The 20,356-nt window shown below is 47.4% G+C and overlaps 1 protein-coding gene across 1 annotated transcript in view; it reads right to left on the bottom strand.

The window, feature by feature from the left end:
• The window catches only part of LOC138296826 (calpain-1 catalytic subunit-like), a 457,633-nt gene that overhangs the window by 101,460 nt on the left and 335,817 nt on the right, over positions 1–20,356 (bottom strand). The window contains exons 7-9 of the mRNA XM_069236287.1: positions 16,021–16,104; positions 15,842–15,927; positions 14,632–14,706 (exon numbers count right to left, since the gene is read on the bottom strand). Of these exons, the coding sequence (XP_069092388.1) occupies positions 14,632–14,706; positions 15,842–15,927; positions 16,021–16,104 (245 nt within the window). The remainder of the gene's footprint in view (positions 1–14,631; positions 14,707–15,841; positions 15,928–16,020; positions 16,105–20,356) is intronic.

Raw genomic sequence — 20,356 nt, 5'->3', positions numbered from 1 at the left:
CATCTAGCAATGCCTTGTTTCAAAATTGGATTTCCTGTATGAGGTTTTTGAAAGGCGATAAATAGTTGTTTTGTCTTTCGAATTAGTTTTGTTCTGTCAATGTAGTACATTAGTGCTCTTTTGATGTCTAATGTATGTAGTGCTCTTTCAGCTACAGAATCTGGCTGTGGGAAGAACACTGGTAATTCTACCGTTTGATTCAAGTGGAACGGTGAGATTACTTTTGGTAAAAATTTAGGATTGGTCCGTAGAACAACTTTATTTTTGTGTATTTGAATAAATGGTTCTTGAATGGTAAATGCTTGAATTTCACTCACTCTTCTTAGAGATGCGATGGCAAATAAAAATGCAACTTTCCACATTAAGTATTGCATTTCACAAGAGTGCATGGGCTCAAAAGGTGGACCCATGAGTCGTGTTAAGACAATGTTGAGGTTCCATGAAGGACCCGGTGGTGCTCTTGGTGGTATAATTCTCTTTAGGCCTTCCATAAACGCTTTTATGACTGGTATCCTAAATAATGAAGTTGAGTGCGTAATTTGCAGGTAAGGTGAAATTGCCGTAAGATGTATTTTAATGGAAGAGAAAGCTAGTTTAGATTTCTGCAAATGTAGTAAGTATCCCAGTATCTCTTTTGCAGATGCGTGTAAAGGTTGAATTTGATTATTATGGCAGTAATAAACAAATCTTTTCCACTTATTTGCATAACAGTGTCTAGTGGTAGGTTTTCTAGCCTGTTTTATGACCTCCATACATTCCTGTGTGAGGTCTAAGTGCCCGAATTCTAGGATTTCAGGAGCCAAATTGCTAGATTCAGCGATGCTGGATTTGGATGTCTGATCTGTTGTTTGTGTTGTGTTAACAGATCTGGTCTGTTTGGCAGTTTGATATGAGGTACTACTGAAAGGTCTAGTAGTGTTATGTACCAAGGTTGCCTTGCCCATGTTGGTGCTATTAGTATGAGTTTGAGTTTGTTTTGACTCAACTTGTTTACTAGATATGGAAGAAGTGGGAGAGGGGGAAAAGCGTACGCAAATATCCCTGACCAGTTCATCCATAGTGCATTGCGCTGAGACTGATGTTGTGGGTACCTGGATGCGAAGTTTTGGCATTTTGAGTTTTCTTTTGTTGCAAATAGATCTATTTGTGGCGTTCCCCACATTCTGAAGTAAGTGTTCAGTATTTGGGGGTGAATTTCCCATTCGTGGATCTGTTGGTGATCCCGAGAGAGATTGTCTGCTAACTGATTCTGAATCCCTGGAATAAATTGTGCTATTAGGCGAATGTGGTTGTGAATCGCCCAATGCCATATTTTTTGTGTTAGGAGACACAACTGTGTCGAGTGTGTTCCTCCCTGTTTGTTTAGGTAATACATTGTTGTCATGTTGTCTGTTTTGACAAGAGTGTATTTGTGGGTTATTATGGGTTGAAATGCTTTCAGAGCTAGAAATACCGCTAACAGTTCTAAGTGTTTATATGAAACTGTTTTTGCTGAATGTTCCATTGTCCTTGGATGCTGTGCTGATTGAGGTGTGCTCCCCACCCTGTCATGGATGCATCTGTCGTTATTACGTATTGTGGCACTGGGTCTTGAAAAGGCCGCCCTTGGTTTAAATTTATACTGTTCCACTATTGAAGCGAGATGTATGTTCGGCGGTCTATCAACACCAGAACTAGAAGTTGACCCTGTGCCTGTGACCACTGTGATGCTAGGCACTGTTGTAAGGGCCGCATGTGCAACCTTGCGTTGGGGCAATGGCTATGCATGAGGACATCATGCCTAGGAGTTTCATTACTAATTTGACCTGTATCTTTTGGTTTGGATACATGGCTTGTATGACATTTTGGAATGTTTGGACTCTTTGTGGACTTGGAGTGGCAATCCCTTTTACTGTGTTGATTGTTGCTCCTAGGTATTGCTGTGTTTGACACGGCAGAAGGTGTGACTTTGAGTAATTGATTGAGAAACCTAGTTTGTGTAGGGTTTCTATGATGTAATTTGTGTGTTGTGAACACTGTTTTTGCGTGTTGGTTTTGATTAACCAATTGTCTAGGTACGGGAACACATGTATTTGCTGCCTTCTGATATGTGCAGCTACTACTGCTAGACATTTTGTAAAAACTCTTGGCGCAGTTGTTATTCCGAATGGCAACACTTTGAATTGGTAATGTATCCCTTGGAATACAAACCTTAGGTACTTCCTGTGTGAAGGATGTATTGGTATATGGAAATATGCATCCTTTAGATCCAGTGTTGTCATGTAGTCTTGTTGTTTGAGCAGTGGGATTACTTCTTGTAATGTAACCATGTGAAAATGGTCTGATTTGATGTATGTATTTAATATTCTGAGATCTAGTATAGGTCTTAGAGTTTTGTCTTTTTTGGGTATCAGAAAGTACAGTGAGTAAACTCCTGTGTTTAGTTCTTGTTTTGGTACTAATTCTATTGCTTCTTTTTGGAGTAATGCTTGAACTTCTAATCCTAGAAGATTTATATGTTGTTTCGACATACTGTGTGTTTTCGGTGGGACTGTTGGAGGGAATTCGCGAAATTCTATGCAATAACCATGCTGGATAATTGCTAGTACCCAAGTATCTGTTGTTATCTCCTCCCAATGTTTGTAAAATTGGCTTAATCTTCCCCCCACAGGTGTTATGTGATGGGGATGTGTGACTTGTGAGTCACTGCTTATTTTGAGGACTTTTGGGGCTTTGGAATTTTCCTCTACTTTGGAATTGTCCCCCTCTATATTGTCCCCGAAAACTTCCCCGCTGATATTGGCTTTGGTAAGTGGGCCTTGTTTGTGATGTTGTGGTTTCTGTAGGTTGTCCTCGAAACCCTCCCCTAAAAGGTGTTTTGCGAAAGGTGCCTCTGCTCTGCGGGGAGTAGAGTGCGCCCATGGCTTTTGCCGTATCAGTGTCTTTCTTGAGTTTTTCAATAGCAGTGTCGACTTCCGGCCCAAACAACTGCTGTTCATTAAATGGCATATTTAGCACGGCTTGTTGAATTTCCGCCTTGAAACCTGACGTGCGGAGCCATGCGTGCCTTCTTATTGTTATTGCAGTATTTACTGTCCTTGCAGCCGTATCTGCTGCATCCATTGAAGACCGTATCTGATTATTAGAGATACTTTGTCCTTCTTCCACCACTTGTTTTGCTCTTTTTTGGAACTCTTTGGGTAAGTGTTCTATCAAATGTTGCATCTCATCCCAGTGAGCTCTGTCATATCTTGCCAAAAGCGCTTGTGAATTAGCAATGTGCCATTGGTTTGCTGCTTGTGCTGCAACCCTTTTGCCCGCAGCATCAAATTTGCGACTCTCTTTGTCTGGAGGTGGTGCGTCTCCCGAGGTATGAGAGTTTGCTCTCTTACGAGCTGCCCCGACAACTACCGAGTCTGGAGTTAACTGCGTTGTAATATAAACAGGATCTGTTGGCGGTGGCTTGTACTTTTTCTCCACCCTTGGAGTTATGGCTCGGCCTTTAACAGGATCCTGAAAGATTTGTTTTGAATGTTTTAGCATTCCTGGGAGCATAGGTAGTCTTTGGTACTGGCTATGAGTGGAGGTTAGCGTGTTAAACAATAAGTCATCCTCAATTGGTTCTGAATGCAAGGTGACGTTATGGAAAGCAGCTGCCCTTGCGATCACCTGTGTGTAAGATGTACTGTCCTCAGGAGGGGACGGCCTGGTAGGGTAAGAGTCTGGGCTGTTGTCAAATACTGGAGCATCGTAAAGGTCCCATGCATCGGGATCATCTTGACTCATGGCAGTATGAGTCGGGGAGTGCATCAGTGGAGGAGTTGCTACTGGTGATGTGTGCACTGATGGTGGTGGAGAAGGTGGTGGAGTTGTTTTCTTTGCCACCTTTGCCTGTGGCTCCTTGTCATTTTCGTGAAAGGCAATTTTTCTTTTTGTTTTAATTGGAGGAAGAGTGGTTATCTTCCCTGTGTCTTGATGAATGTGGAGCCTCCTTTGAGTATAGTCTGGCTCTAAAGCTTGAAGTTCCTCTCCAAATCTATGTTTTTTCATTTGTGAGGTTAATCCTTGTTCCTCTGTATAGGAACCTGTTTTCGGCTCCGAGGCTGGATGTTTCGGAACCGAAACTTTTTCGGAGGTCTTTTTAGGCTCCGAAGAAACCTTTGTAATTTTCGGTGTGGTGGTGTCTCGGTGCCGAATTTGTTCGGTGCCGCTGTCACGGTGCTGAAATTTCTCAGAGCCGATGTCTCGGGTCCGAGATTGCTGTGTGGCGGTATCTCGACCGGAGTCGGATGACTTCGACACCAGCGTGCCCTTTTTCGGTGCCTTGGCTCGGTCACCGCTTTTTTGGGTTAAGCCATGGCCTGTTGGCGGTGGCGTCCCCTGGGCTCTTGTTGACTTCTCGTGAGTCTTATGTTTCGACGTCTTACTCACGATTTTCGGCGTTTCTTCGGCCTCGAGCTCTTCCGAGTCCGATTCGGGGATAGAGAAAGCTTCCTCTTCTTCCTCGAAACGCTCTTGTTCTGTCGGCGTCGACGCCCTCTGCAGTCTTCTGGCTCTTCGGTCTCTTAACGTCTTTCTGGACCGAAACGCTCGACAGGCTTCACAAGTATCTTCCTTGTGCTCTGGGGACAAGCACAAGTTACAGACCAGATGCTGATCCGTATACGGATACTTGTTATGGCATTTTGGACAGAAGCGGAATGGGGTCCGTTCCATCAGCCTTGAATTCACACGTGGCCGGGCTGACCAGGCCCCGACGGGGGATCGAAAAAACCCCAAAGGGCCACCGGAACTCTTCTAAATTCGGTATCGATCTGTTGTAACTAACCCGATACCGAACGCAAACAATACCGACGATTTTTCCGAGATTCTAACTAACTTTCCGACCCGAAACACGGAGCGAAAAGGAACACGTCCGAACCAGATGGCGGAAAAAAAACAATCTAAGATGGAGTCGACGCCCATGCGCAATGGAGTCGAAATGGGAGGAGTCCCTCGGTCTCGTGACTCGAAAAGACTTCTTCGAAGAAAAACAACTTGTAACACTCCGAGCCCAACACCAGATGGCGGGATGTGCACAGCATGTGTATCTGCAGCTACACATGCCATCGAACATATATATACACACATACATATATACACACACACACACACACACATGCATTACATCCACATACAAAAGCAAGATGTAAAATTAAAACTTTTAAAATACTTTGTACAAGGAATCTGAAGTTGTAAGCTAAAAATGAAGTTGGTATCCTCCCTAGCATGATTTGGCAAAGAAGCACAAGCACAGCAAACAGAATCTAGTTGGACAACTGGTGGTCTCAATTGAGGTACTGGTACACATTGACAAAAAAAAAAGAAAGCATGCATTAGGAGCAAAAAAGGACAAATTGATATACTACGCTTGGCATACTGTGTCGTATTTGGGAAATAAAATCAAATTCTGAAAAGTTATAACTTTCCATTATAATTACTTTTTGTATATATTTTGTTTGTAAATTAAATAAAATATTTCATTGTATGCGTATACTTGCTTCAGTATTTTTGTATACTCTTTAAACTTCGGACAGTATAAACTGCTTAGAGGTGGGTCTCTAGCTTCCAACACTGAGTTAGTGGGGTCCAGCGAAGCCAAAAGATTAAGAATCGTGGGCTAAAGAATATGCATATTGTATTCACCACTCCTGAAGGGACTCTTCATTTTGTGCCAACAGTAACTAGTTGAGTTGGAACAACAGGTTAAAATTCTTAGAGATCTCAGGGCCTGGTTTAGATCTTGACAGTATTACCGCCAATCCTCCGCAGCTGCGGCCCCGAGTACAGCGTCACGTAGATGGTGTTCCGACTGCCATATTTAGATGTATTGTGGCTGAGCCGCCAACCGCCACGACTAAGTGCTTTTCCGAGCTGTCAGGCTGTTGGATTCCCACTGACAATACTGAGATGTTACAGTTCTGCAGCTGGCGTACTGGAGGCGGATTGCTGACAGAGGGAGGATGTTGTGGGACCCAATGGATATCGTACAATGGCAGTGGCTAAGGAAGAGAGGTAAGTCTCACACACAAAAACACACTGTTCCTTAGCCATGTGTGTTCCCCTGCACTACACACCACATACACACTATTATTTAGTGCCGTTCCGCCACAACACGTACATGTACATGCCAAAAACATACATTGCCATACATCCATGACACAACATACACACACTATTGACACACCTACATACGACACAACCACAACAACAAACAGAACTACACACTCACCTACACCAACACTCACACAAAAGCACAACTACACACATCACAGCAACATCCACCACACAACACGCACATGAAGGTTACACACAGCAACACAACACACAACCAAACATTCGACCCATAGGCAAGTGGCTCACAATTTGACACAACCATATCACTCACTCCAGCTCCCTCCACCTCAACCAGCCAATCCAATCGCACATACACATACTGACTCTCATACACAACTTGAAGCACAACATCACCGATACATTTCCCTTGCCATGTGCACACATGGATATAGTTGACAAGTGTGAATGCTACATCAGTGTGGTACCAACATTCATTTGGCAACTGATACTGACACCACAATGACTTCTGTGTATGTGCGCGATATGTGCCTTGTACCAGTGTGTCCCCATCCGTGTCTGACACAATTGTGTTCCCGAAATATGCATGTCACAGGAATTAAAAACAATTACTGTGACATGTATATGACTATAGTGGTCTGGAGCTCATGTGCAGTGCCAAACACACAACGTAAACTGGCAATGCCGATCCCCTACCTTTGAGTCTGACAAAGGAGGTGGGGAGTTGTCATGTTTGCTCTGTCGTCGAGTGGCAGCAGCAGCGAAAGTTCTTGTCCAGACGTGTCCAGTCGAAAACAGAAGTGGAATCGGGAAAAAGGTAGGATTTTACCTAATTTCCTCTTCAATTAGCCATTTCAGGTGTGGAGGTAGCACCGCCACAGTTGGCTTAGCGGGAAGGCACATCCAAATCTGCTAGGTGGAAAGAGTGGCTGGAGTCCCGCCGTCAGCCGCTTTCTCCTATGGTGCCATCAATGCTGTTGGGAAGTTGTGGTGGAGTCTGCAGGAGTCGGGCGGGTTATCAACTACAGGTTTTCCGTCGAAAAATCGAGGGCCGGGCATTACCACCAAGATCTAAATCAGGCCTTCAGTCTTTTATATGCATGTACATAGTCAGATTGAATAATTCTGTGGATTTTATTTTAAATGTGAAAAGAACCTGTCTGCCTAGGAGGGGTCTCCTTAATCCTCAAATATGCACACCTGAAGACCACACAAAACGTGCTTGCTTGGAAAAGTGGGTACTACACATATAATATACACAATCAAAAATGCTCATGATTAGAACAGTTCTTGTGAAACAAACCTATATCAAGGATTAGGTTCTTGACTGAGCAAAAAGGGACAGCAGAAGATACAGGGACAAAGAAATGTGATTTGCTTCAAATTAAAGACCCCAATGCTAGTGATAAAAAGAATAGTGGGGGCGTGGCTTCGGGCGTCAAGATGGCGGTCGCACTCTGAGAGTGCTCTGGACCCCTCCGTCATCCGCCCTAGGAAGCTGCCACCAGGGAAATTTACTATGCTGCCCTACTTGTTCCCGCTAGCTCCCAGACATTGATGAGACCTCCGGCACCGGTGTCAGCGCGGCCCGAGCCGTGAGCGCTGGTCGCGACCGGATCGATAGGTCTCCCAAGATGGCGGCCGGGCTGACGGCGTCTCGACGAGCCCGGGGACCGGGGCCCGCCCGCTGACGGGGCCGCCACCGGAGTGAGTGCAGTGCGCAGCGCTCAAGTGCCTGGAGCGGACTGTGACCTGGGGCCCCCGGCGGATGGTGGAGCGACGCGGCCGGCGTCCCTTGTTGGCCCTCGGAGACTCGGACTCCGTGGCACCGGGTTCGGAGAGCAGAGGGGAACCTGCAGAGGGTGAGCCCTGGGACGGGGGCTCCCCTGTCTGACTCAGACCTGCGCGGCCGGGCCCCAGGACGGGGGCCTGACCTCAAGTAAAGCTGCTGCGGGCGAGCGAGCCGTTTAAATTTGGAGCCCCCCGCAAGAGAAGAGGTGACGCGGCCGAATTGATGTACCCCGCCCTAGCGATATGATCGCATCGATGCTGGCGCTAAAGAGGTGAGCCACACGGTGGGGGCTGCCTCGCTTGAGCCGAATAAGACGCGGCTGTGCGGTGCGGCCGCTCTCCTGTCCGTTGCCCCGTGGCGGCCGGGGTGGGGTGGGTGACCCTCGGCCCCTGGGTCCGGCCGCCCAGGAGCGGGGCTGCCCCCTCCTAAGAAGAAGGAAAGAATAAACATTGCATTGGAAACTCAAAAAGGCCGCAGCAGATTTGGGCAACAGTGTTGTGCCCCCGCGATTTCCATTCTTCAAAGTAAAGAGACTCCCCGGGGACCTGTTCCCAACCCACGGCCATAACATTGATAAAACACGCCAACAGACCCTGGTGATGGGAACCCACTGAAGACGTGTTGAAGTCTCCTGGAACGGAGAGAAACCAGACACTTGGCAGACCAGCAACACGTGGCTGACCGGAGGCCACCAAGCCCCGGGGAGTGGACTGCGACATCTATCATTAATGCGCCCTGATGAGACCCTGCCGATGGTCCTCCTTCGGGACCTTCACTGTGGATGCGTCTAGGGTGTAGAATTTGGGCAGAAGAGCTGCATAATTCGAACTAGACACTCCATCCCCTCCCTCCGAGACAAAATGGGGAAGGATAGAGCGAATAAACATCCCCCGCCCTCTCAGCAAAAGATTGATCAATTTACAACTCCAACAGGCCCTAGAGGAGACGGAGAGACGGCAGCGGGGGGCCTGGCACCGGACGGAGTAAATGACATTCTCCTGGCAATTCAATCATCGCAAACAGCTGTGGAGACTAAAATCGGGGAGGTGCGCGAGGACATGGGCCTCATCAGGCAGGACCTCAGAAACGCGGTAAATCGTATCACTGACGTGGAGGGCCGAGTCTCCCACAATGAGGACGAAATAGCTGACCTTAGGACCAAGGTGGCCCAGTTACAGACGCGAACATCCGAACTACACCGCCGGGCGGAAGATGCAGAAAACCGATCGAGACGAAACAACCTACGTTTTGTAGGATTCCCGGAAGGCTCGGAGGAAGACAAAGCCACAGAATTCTTAGAGCGGTGGATCAAAAATTGGATGCCAGACCAAACTCTTTCACCCTGGTTTGCAGTGGAACGTGCTCACAGGGCCCTTGCCCCGCGCCCCCCTCCGGGTGGCCCAAAACACCCGATGATTGCCCGAATCCTCAACTTTAGAGACCGTGACAATAGCCTTAAAGAGGCTAGGCGCTCCGAAAATCTCCAGTGGGAAAACCACAAAATCCTAGTATTCCCGGACTACACCAGGGAGGTCCAGACCCGTCGCCGCTCATATGAGCAAGTTAAACAAAAACTTAGGGCGATGCAACTTTCGTATATGCTCCTCTTTCCAGCAAGACTCAAAGTCATTATGGCGGGCAAGGCGTACTTCTTCGACTCCCCGGAGGAGGCATGGGATTGGCTAACTGAGGAGGGCGTTGGGGCTCGAAGGGGGTCCGCGGCGGGGAGAGGGGAGCCCTCCAGGGAGGGGCCGTAAGCGCACTAGGTCTCGGAGAGGAAGACGAGGAAATCCGGACGCTCCCATGGGTGAGGAGATGGTGGGAGAGACGGGCTCACGGAGAGAGGGGTTGCCTGTTGGGTCTCCAGAGGGGCGGATTCAGACGCAGACTGGAGACGATGACCGCCTGAGTCAATCCCCGGCGCTTGGCTGACATGCTGCACGAAGCCCCGAATGGAGCGTGTGTGGGGGGGGGCCGAAGGGCGCGGTCCATCTCGAGGAAATCCGTGAAGGGCTGCATCGGGAATATGGGCTTTCCTTAAGACTTGTAAAGTATGGCATGACTTTTCGTGATTAGTTGTAAATGATCCGACCTAATGGAGGGGTCCACCACTCCACTCCTATGGCAGCCTATATGGCTGTTTTGTTCTGGTTGATTGTTAGGGCGACAGATGCTTCCTGGGTGGGAGTATGGGGAGGGGGGTGGTTTTGGGGGAAGAAGGGTAAGTTAGGGTTAGATAGGTATATTTTGAGTATTGCACTGTTAAGTTTTAACTGGTCATTCCTTTGTCCACTGACTGACACCCAACACCGTAAGACTCCTACGCGACTCACGCCTGGTCCCCATTGACCCAAATCATCTCATGGAATGTGAACGGGCTGCTAGATAAGATCAAAAGATCCGCAGTAATTAACACTCTCCGTAGATATTCCCCCTTGGCAGCCCTACTGCAGAAAACCCACCTTATGGGAACTAAATGCCCTATGCTGGCTCGAGGAGGATTTGATAGGGTCTACCACGCAGGATTCTCTAGGGGATCCAGGGGGATAGCTATCCTGCTCCACCGCTCACTACCAATGGTGGTTACATTTACGAGATCCGATCCGCAAGGCAGATTTGTTATAGTCTCAGGGTTACTTCGTGGGGTGACACTGAATCTTGTGTGCGTGTATGCCCCCCCAGCGGGATTTGACGCCTTTCTACTTTCCCTTCGACAGGTGGTAGCGGGACTCCCCCAAGGAACCACAATAGTAGGAGGGGACTTTAATGCGGTTCTAGACCCTAGATTAGATGCGTCAGGAGATGTCACTGCGGGCAGGTCTACCCGAGCCGCAGGCCTCAAGGGATGGGCCGACAGCCTTGGCCTATGTGAAGTATGGAGAACCTGGCACCCTATGGTGCGTCAATATACGCACACGTCTGCTGCCCACCGGACACACTCTAGAACTGACCTAGTATTTATGCCGGCCATGGACCTCACCGGTGTCACGGGGGCAGAGATTCTGCCTCGAGGGGTGTCGGACCACGCACCGGTGCAAATTCGGCTAGGTGGAGTAGATCTCACTAAATGTCCGGTATGGCGCCTAAACCCATGGCTCTTACAGGATGATGACTATACCCTCGAGATTAGGGATCGTCTCACGCAGTACTTTGAACAGAACGCGGGAACGGTCCAGTCGTCAGGCACAATATGGGCTGCCTACAAGGCTACCTTAAGAGGACATGCGAAGTGCCTCCTGCGCGCACGGGAGCGCACCCGTGACTCACGATTGTCCGAGCTAGAAGCTGAAGCGTTAAAACTGGAACGCCAGCAAACGACCTTATCCGAAGTCTCCGCATTGAGGCAGCTCACCAGGGTCCGAGAAGAAATCAAACACTTAGCACTTGAGTCAGCGAAGCATATGTGGAGGGCATCGTCTGCCCGAATATATGGATGGGGAGACAAAAATGGGAAGCTCTTGCACTGGTTGGCCACCCGGCCCTTAGCTAACAGAATCATTCCCGAAATTAGAGATGATACAGGTATCCTTCTTAAGACACCCATCGAGATTGCTCAGAGCTTTGCTTCCTACTATGCACGCCTGTATGCAGAGCACCCCCGGCCTGCGGTTGAAAAAGCTTCTCCCCTCTTGAACGACATAACACTCGCCAGAGTTTCTCAGGCGACCAAAGACAGGCTAGACAGGCTAGACGAGGCACTTGATCTCACAGAAATAACGAATGTGATAGCCAGTCTGGCCTCAGGCAAGACGCCAGGACCAGATGGGTTTCCTGCGGAACTGTATAGGAAATGTAGTGACATTTTGGCCCCGCACTTACTTGAGATGTATAAAGAAGCTGAGGAAAAAGGTCACTTCCCCTCAGGAGTGGACCTAGCTACAATAGTAGTAATCCCAAAGACTCAACCCCCATCGCCATACTGCTCGGCTTACCGACCGATCTCCCTCCTCAACACTGAGATCAAGGTGTTAGCGTCAATCCTCGCCACTAGATTAAAAGAGGCAATGCCCGCCTTGGTGCACCCTGACCAATGCGGCTTCATGCCTGCGCGGAGCACCAGGCACTGCATCAGGCGATTACATCTCGCCTTGGCACACCATAAAATCCTGTCACACACCCCTCTGGCGCTGCTCTTACTTGATTTTGAGAAGGCCTTTGATACAGTGGATTGGCCCTATCTTGAACAAGTATTAAAAAAAAAATGGACTTGGACCCAGGTTCCGAGGCCTTGTGGGACTGCTGTACTCTAATCCAACGGCTCAGGTCCAGGTAAACGGAGTGGTCTCGGGTGTGTTCCCGATTGGCCGTGGCACTCGACAAGGATGCCCGCTATCCCCCTTACTCTTTGCATTAATAATAGAACCCCTGGCGAAGTTATTTCGAGAGGACCCTCTGATGGAGGGCTGGTCTTGGCCCGCGTGTCCAGAAGACCGAGTGGCATTATATGCGGACGATGTCCTACTATACATAGCTAACCCGGCCAGGAGCGGCCCCCGTATCATGCAAATTCTAGACATCTTCTCGGAGGCCTCGGGTCTCGCACTAAACCCCAAAAAATCCCTGTTGGTTCCGCTCCATCAGTCTAGAGACTGTATACACTGGCAACAAAGTATACCAGTGCGGAGGAATAGCTTTAAATACCTGGGGGTGCATGTCGCAACGCTCCCGGAATTAACATGGGAGCTCAATGCCACGCCTTTAACCAGAAGAATCAAAGACGACCTTCAACGGTGGAAGGACCTCCCCCTTAACCTGCTTGGCAGAATCGCACTCTATAAGATGATGGTCCTTCCCAGGCTTCTCTACCTTCTCCAAAATTATCCAAACCCCATCCCCATGAAATGGTTTAGAGAAATGGACTCGCTAGCACGCCAATTTCTGTGGAGTGGTACCCGTCCCCGGCTAGCGCTTAAAACTTGCCAGAGAGATGTCTACGAAGGGGGCCTAGGAATGTCTAATGTCCTTTACTACCACTTGGCGATGCAACTACTTGTGATCAACGATTGGTTGGGAGGGGGATGGACAGACCCGGCGTACCGACTGGAACTTCAGACACTGAGCTACCCCAAGATCTTTGACGCCCTGTATGGCGGTCCGATCACACGGGGGACCCCTGGGGTGACAGGGGTGGTGCTGCAGGGATGGCAGACGGCTCAAAAGATTTCAGGATGGTGGGGGCGCCCTACTCAGCAGACCCCACTGTGGCATGGGACATGCTTGGGAGAGGTGGCGGGTCTTGAGGGTTTCCACAAATGGGATAATATAGGCATCTCCACACTGGGTGATGTATGGAGGGCACGCATATGCGCTCCTTCGAGGATCTCCAAGATACCTTTGCATTAAATAAGACACAATTCCACAAATATCTCCAAGTACGGCATGCACTTCTGACGCAGGTCCAAACAGGGGACAACATACCCGTAAGCAGTCCCATGGAGAGGAGGGCCCTGATGGGGAATCTGGGTAGGGGAGGCGTTTCCCAGGTATATCGCACATTAATCACTTCCACTGCCTGCTCCCTGGAGGAACTTCATCGGAAATGGGAGGGATGGGTGGGCCCAGTGGAAGAGGAGGACTGGACTGAGGCATTGGCAGCTCCCCACACCCTGACCATGGCGACACGTCTCTGTCTAATACAGACTTACTACCTCCATACTGCCTACCTTACACCCTCCAAAATGCACAAGGCGGGGCTCCGGCCTACAGCTGACTGCCCCCGATGTATGAGCCCAGACGCTGACTTTTTTCACATGGTGTGGTCATGCTCGACTATTAATACTTATTGGAAGATGATCTCGCGAGAGATCTCCTTGACCCTGCAAGTGGACATGGAGCTGACACCATTGATATCCCTACTAGGAGTTATGGGAGATTCGGGATTACGCAGAGCAGAGCGAACCTTGCTGGGGGTGGCATGCCTAGTGGCTAAAATAGATATCGTGGCAGACTGGAAAGCCAATAAGGCACCGGCCCTGACCAAATGGAAGAGAGGGATGGATTGGTGTGCCCAATGTGAGAAGCTCGTATATGAGGCTAGAGGGTGCCCGAATAAATACCACAAGATCTGGGGGAGGTGGGATGGCATGACAATTTAACCCCTGATGCCGCTGACCGACACAATGGGAGGTATAATCCACACACATTCCTCCTCTATTTCCTCTGGTGGAAATGGGGCACACACACACGTGATACGTCGATATCAACTTGTACAATCTATTCATTTAGGGTGTTGACCGAGGCATTGGATTTGACCACTGTTTGGTGCCCGTTGGCGCCTTGTTATTTTTGTATTAAATTGTTTGGCTTGTTTTGTACTATTTTATTCAATTGCAAAACCAATAAAAACTCTTTATAAAAAAAAAAAAAGAATAGTGACATTGCCAATCATCTGGTGAAATTGAGCACCTGGGAGGTGCTGCTATATGTTTGCAGAGCTCTCTATGTTCTTTATATGAGATGCATGTGGATTCTCAGCTGTTTAATACATTTGTTGCATTGAATTACCAATGTAGGAGTTGCATAAACTTTCAGAAACCTTTAATACTTCTTTATTAACTTGCATTAAGGAGAAAAACATTTTATAATCCTTTTCAATATGAGAGAAACATCCCTAGGAAAGAGATCTCCAACAGCCTGTGTGGGTTAACAGGGTAGCACCAGGGCGAGGCAGTCATTTCTAACCAGTCAATAAGACAAATGAGGTGTGTTTCTTTAACGGTACTCATGACTTGGCTGCCTTCTCTTACCAGAACTCTCCATCCTCCATTTTCACATAAAATTCTTCTTTTTCTTCGGGGTCCACTTCATTCCACTCAGGTGAGCTGTGACAGAGAGCAGAGGCAGTAAGAAAGCAGACACTATAGTAAGAGGTTGTAGTTCATTTTGACCACCCCATGACTGTAGGAAAGTACCCTCTTTTTGGCATTGTTACCCCCACTTTTTGCCTGCTGTCAGTGTGTGTTTTAACTGTGTCCACTGGGATTCTGCTAACCAGGACCGCAGTGACTGTGCTCTCTCCCTCCAAATGTGATTGCTCCTGACTTTATACACCCCACAGTTGGCATACTGGTGCCCCCCATGTAAGTCCCTCAAACATGGTACCTAGGTACCCAGGACCTTGGGGCACCAGAGGATCCCCATGGGCTGCAGCATGTATTATGCCACTCATAGGGGCCAATGTAAAATGAGTCTGCAGGCCTGCCTTTGCAGCCTGCGTGAAAAGGTGCATGCACCCTTTCACTTCAGTTCACTGCACCAGGTCACTGTAAGTCACCCCTATGACAGGCCATCCTAGCCCAGAGGGCAGGGTGCAACTGCATGTGTGTGAGGGCACCCCAGCTTCAATCCCCGTGACTTTTGTGCGTGAAGCCATTTCACCCTTGTGCGGGACAGTACCTATGTCCAGCTACATAATGGTAACTCCAAACCTGGGCATGTTTGGTATCAAACATGTTAAAATCATACCCCAATAATGTTGCCACTATTTGGCTGTATGATTCCATGCACGATGAGGGCTCCTTGGAGGACCCTCAGCTTTGCAGGGTTTTCCTGGGCAGTCCACGTTGCTGCCATCCTACAGACAGGTTTCTGCCCTTGTGCTGCTTAACTAGTTCAAGCCCAAGAAGGCTGAACAAAGGATTTCCTTTGAGAGTGGGAGGCAACACCCTCTTCCTTTGGAAATAGGTGTAACATGGCTTGAGAGGGGTAGCCTACCCAAGCCACTGGTATGCTTTGAAGGGCGCATCTGGTGCCTTCCTTGCATAAACCAGTCTGCACTGGTTCATGGACCGGAGGTCTGTGCATACCAGTTGGAACTGAGATAAAATGAGCTTCCAAGCGGCTGTGCTCGCTTGCTCTATGGGGACTGGGGCAGAGTAAATTTTCTCAGTAGATACAGGATTCCCTTGTTGCATTCATTCCATGTTTTTGGACATCTGCAATAAGACGGTCACTCACTTGTCACTCCAGGCACCAGTCCACTCCACTTGACCCCAGGGGTTCCGGATGCGTATGAGCTGCTCAGCGCAACCTCTGTAATTCACCTAACACAGGCCAAGAGAACAGAAATTGACATTTAAAAAAGTGATCTGCAGCATTCCACTGACATTAACATTATCTGATGAAAAGAAACTCACCTCTTTGAGAGCAGTGACGGAGTATGCGTGACCCTTCACCAACTTCTTGAACGTTACAGCTTCCATGTCAAAGGCACTGGTTATCTAAAGAGGACCATGAATGAGAAGGATGGGCACTTTATGAGCATGGAAACTACACTTTTTTATATACTTCTGTAGCATTCCAGTGATATTCTGCAGTCATCTCCTTCCACCAATGCATGCAAGGAGGCACTACCACCCAACATCCGCTACTGCATGCAGGCACCACAAGCCACTGTCCACCGCTGCATGCAGACACCACCAGCCGCTGTCCACCGCTGCGCGCAGACACCACCAGCTGCTGTCCCCTACTGCACCGAGGCACCAGTAGTAATTATCCACTACTTCATGCAGGCCTGAGTCTCAGCCAATTTATGGCCAGATGTTGGCTTTTCACAAAGGAACATGGCTTAGGCTCTGCTTCTAGTTGCCTCCTGCTGGCTATTACAGTGGCCTCAGTTTTCAGTGTAGTCCTTTTACGTATAGATACTAAACCGAACTGCGCTCAGTATGGCACTATTTTGTGTTCCCCCATCTGGCTCTTTTCACTCCACTGGAAGATCATTGAAGCAAAACTGGATCCTACCACTGGACTGACTGATAACCAAACTCAAGCTCTGAAAGAAACTATTTGATTTCTTTCAGGAACATGGCCCTGCCCAAGGGCTGTCACACCAACATCTTTAGTTCTGCTGAACCGTGAGGAAGATCTCATTAAACATTGGAAGGCTGGATGAGGAAGTACCAGGACAGCCAAGACAAACCATGGGTTGACACCATATTGGAAGCCAATCAAAGAGCACACAACCAACATAGTAATGAGACTGTTCGTAAGGCCTATCTGAAAACTCTAAAGAAGATATACGAGTGCATGCCTCCAACCAACATGAGAAACTGCTGAAACTAAATGGTTTCTTACCTGTAGGAGTAGTTTTGCAGTTTGAAGAATGTTCTGGATTCTCATGCTGTGCATTATTCCATCATCTAGTGGTTGGGTCTGGAATTCTCCTTTATAGTAGTACTTCTTCCTCTTGGTTTTCTTTTTTTCTGGTGTCAACAGTCCACCATTTGGTGTCTGATCCAGCCTCTCTTGACATCATACACCCTCCACGAAAGGTTCCACGCATGGTGGCCATCTTCAGATTCACTTTATGTATTTTTATCGTTGCTCCATTTTCTGGGAAGGTGGGTGGGTCGCTTGTGAATCCAGAAAATTCTTCCAACTGAAAAACTACTGCTAAAGGTATGAAACAATTTAGTTTTACAGTGTGAATCTTTTCTGGATTCACATGTTGTACATTGTTTTTGTAGAGGTTTTTTATCCTTGTGGTGGCTGGGGTGAAGATGAATTTGAGCTTGTAAGTAAATGCTTCAATGTTCTCTGTCCCACTTGAGCTTCCTTGTTCTGCTTGAGTTTTTAGTTCTTGGAAGAAACCTGGTATTTGAACCGACTGATATACAGGGAGTGCAGAATTATTAGGCAAGTTGTATTTTTGAGGATTAATTTTATTATTGAACAACAACCATGTTCTCAATGAACCCACAAAACTCATTAATATCAAAACTGAATATTTTTGGAAGTAGTTTTTAGTTTGTTTTTAGTTTTAGCTATGTTAGGGGGATATCTGTGTGTGCAGGTGACTATCACTGTGCATAATTATTAGGCAACTTAACAAAAAAAAATATATACCCATTTCAATTATTTATTATTACCAGTGAAACCAATATAACATCTCAACATTCACAAATATACATTTCTGACATTCAAAAACAAAACAAAAACAAATCAGTGACCAATATAGCCACCTTTCTTTGCAAGGACACTCAAAAGCCTGCCATCCATGGATTCTGTCAGTGTTTTGATCTGTTCACCATCAACATTGCGTGCAGCTGCAACCACAGCCTCCCAGACACTGTTCAGAGAGGTGTACTGTTTTCCCTCCTTGTAAATCTCACATTTGATGATGGACCACAGGTTCTCAATGGGGTTCAGATCAGGTGAACAAGGAGGCCATGTCATTAGATTTCCTTCTTTTATACCCTTTCTTGCCAGCCACGCTGTGGAGTACTTGGACGCGTGTGATGGAGCATTGTCCTGCATGAAAATCATGTTTTTCTTGAAGGATGCAGACTTCTTCCTGTACCACTGCTTGAAGAAGGTGTCTTCCAGGAACTGGCAGTAGGACTGGGAGTTGAGCTTGACTCCATCCTCAACCCGAAAAGGCCCCACAAGCTCATCTTTGATGATACCAGCCCAAACCAGTACTCCACCTCCACCTTGCTGGCGTCTGAGTCGGACTGGAGCTCTCTGCCCTTTACCAATCCAGCCACGGGACCATCCATCTGGCCCATCAAGACTCACTCTCATTTCATCAGTCCATAAAACCTTAGAAAAATCAGTCTTGAGATATTTCTTGGCCCAGTCTTGACGTTTCAGCTTGTGTGTCTTGTTCAGTGGTGGTCGTCTTTCAGCCTTTCTTACCTTGGTCATGTCTCTGAGTATTGCACACCTTGTGCTTTTGGGCACTCCAGTGATGTTGCAGCTCTGAAATATGGCCAAACTGGTGGCAAGTGGCATCGTGGCAGCTGCACGCTTGACTTTTCTCAGTTCATGGGCAGTTATTTTGCGCCTTGGTTTTTCCACACGCTTCTTGCGACCCTGTTGACTATTTTGAATGAAACGCTTGATTGTTCGATGATCACGCTTCAGAAGCTTTGCAATTTTAAGAGTGCTGCATCCCTCTGCAAGATATCTCACTATTTTTGACTTTTCTGAGCCTGTCAAGTCCTTCTTTTGACCCATTTTGCCAAAGGAAAGGAAGTTGCCTAATAATTATGCACACCTGATATAGGGTGTTGATGTCATTAGACCACACCCCTTCTCATTACAGAGATGCACATCACCTAATATGCTTAATTGGTAGTAGGCTTTCGAGCCTATACAGCTTGGAGTAAGACAACATGCATAAAGAGGATGATGTGGTCAAAATACTCATTTGCCTAATAATTCTGCACTCCCTGTATATGAAAATGAAAATGTCACTTACCCAGTGTACATCTGTTCGTGGCATCAGTAGCTGAGATTCACATGGTATGCATGAGCTCGCCATCTGGTGTTGGGTCGGAGTGTTACAAGTTGTTTTTCTTCGAAGAAGTGTTTTCGAGTCACGGGACCGAGTGACTCCTCCTTCTGTGCTCATTGCGCATGGGCGTCGACTCCATCTTCGATTGTTTTCCCCGCAGAGGGTGAGGTAGGAGTTGTACTATAGTAATAGTGCCCGCGCAATGAAAAATGTATGTACCCATTAAAGGATTAAATAATATATATACAAATGTACCAAATTGAAGGTAACTTCTGAACTGCTACAGGCTTCCGGGGAGGTGGGTGGGTCCATGTGAATCTCAGCGACTGATGCCACGAACAGATGTACACTGGGTAAGTGACATTTTCAGTTCGATGGCATCTGTCGCTGTAGATACACATGGTATGCATAGACTAGTAAGCAGTTAGTTCCCCATAAGCGGTGGTTTAGCCTGTAGGAGTAGAAGTTGTCTGAAATAGAGTTCTTAATACAGCTTGACCTACTGTAGCTTGTTGTGCGGATAGCACATCTATACAGTAGTGTTTGGTGAATGTGTGAGGCGTAGACCAAGTGGCTGCCTTACATATATTTCCTGCATTGGGATGTTTCCTAAAAAGGCCATTGAAGCACCTTTTTTCCTTGTTGAATGTGCCCTGGGAGTAATGGGCAGTTGTCTTTTTGCTTTAAGGTAGCAGATTTGGATGCATTTAACTATCCATCTGGCTATACCTTGTTTTGATATTGGGTTACCTGCATGAGGTTTTTGGAATGCAATAAATAGCTGTTTAGTTTTTCTGATGTTTTTTGTTCTGTCAATGTAGTACATTAATGCTCTTTTGACATCTAATGTATGTAGTGCTCTTTCAGCCACAGAATCTGGCTGTGGGAAAAAGACTGGTAGTTCTACCGTTTGATTTAGATGGAATGGTGAAATAACTTTGGGTAAAAATTTTGGATTAGGTCGTAGGACGACCTTATTTTTATGTATTTGTATAAAAGGCTCTTGTGTTGTGAACGCTTGAATTTCACTTACTCTTCTTAGAGATGTAATGGCGATGAGAAAGGCAACTTTCCAGGTTAGGAATTGTATTCCGCAAGAGTGCATGGGTTCGAAAGGTGGGCCCATGAGTCTTGTTAGAACCACGTTTAGGTTCCATGAAGGAACAGGTGGTGTTCTTGGTGGTATAATTCTTTTAAGCCCTTCTATGAATGCTTTGATAACTGGTATCCTA

This window comes from Pleurodeles waltl, chromosome 5 (assembly GCF_031143425.1).
Source record: "Pleurodeles waltl isolate 20211129_DDA chromosome 5, aPleWal1.hap1.20221129, whole genome shotgun sequence".
Lineage (NCBI taxonomy): Eukaryota > Metazoa > Chordata > Amphibia > Caudata > Salamandridae > Pleurodeles > Pleurodeles waltl.
This window is presented reverse-complemented; position numbering and strand designations above follow the sequence as displayed.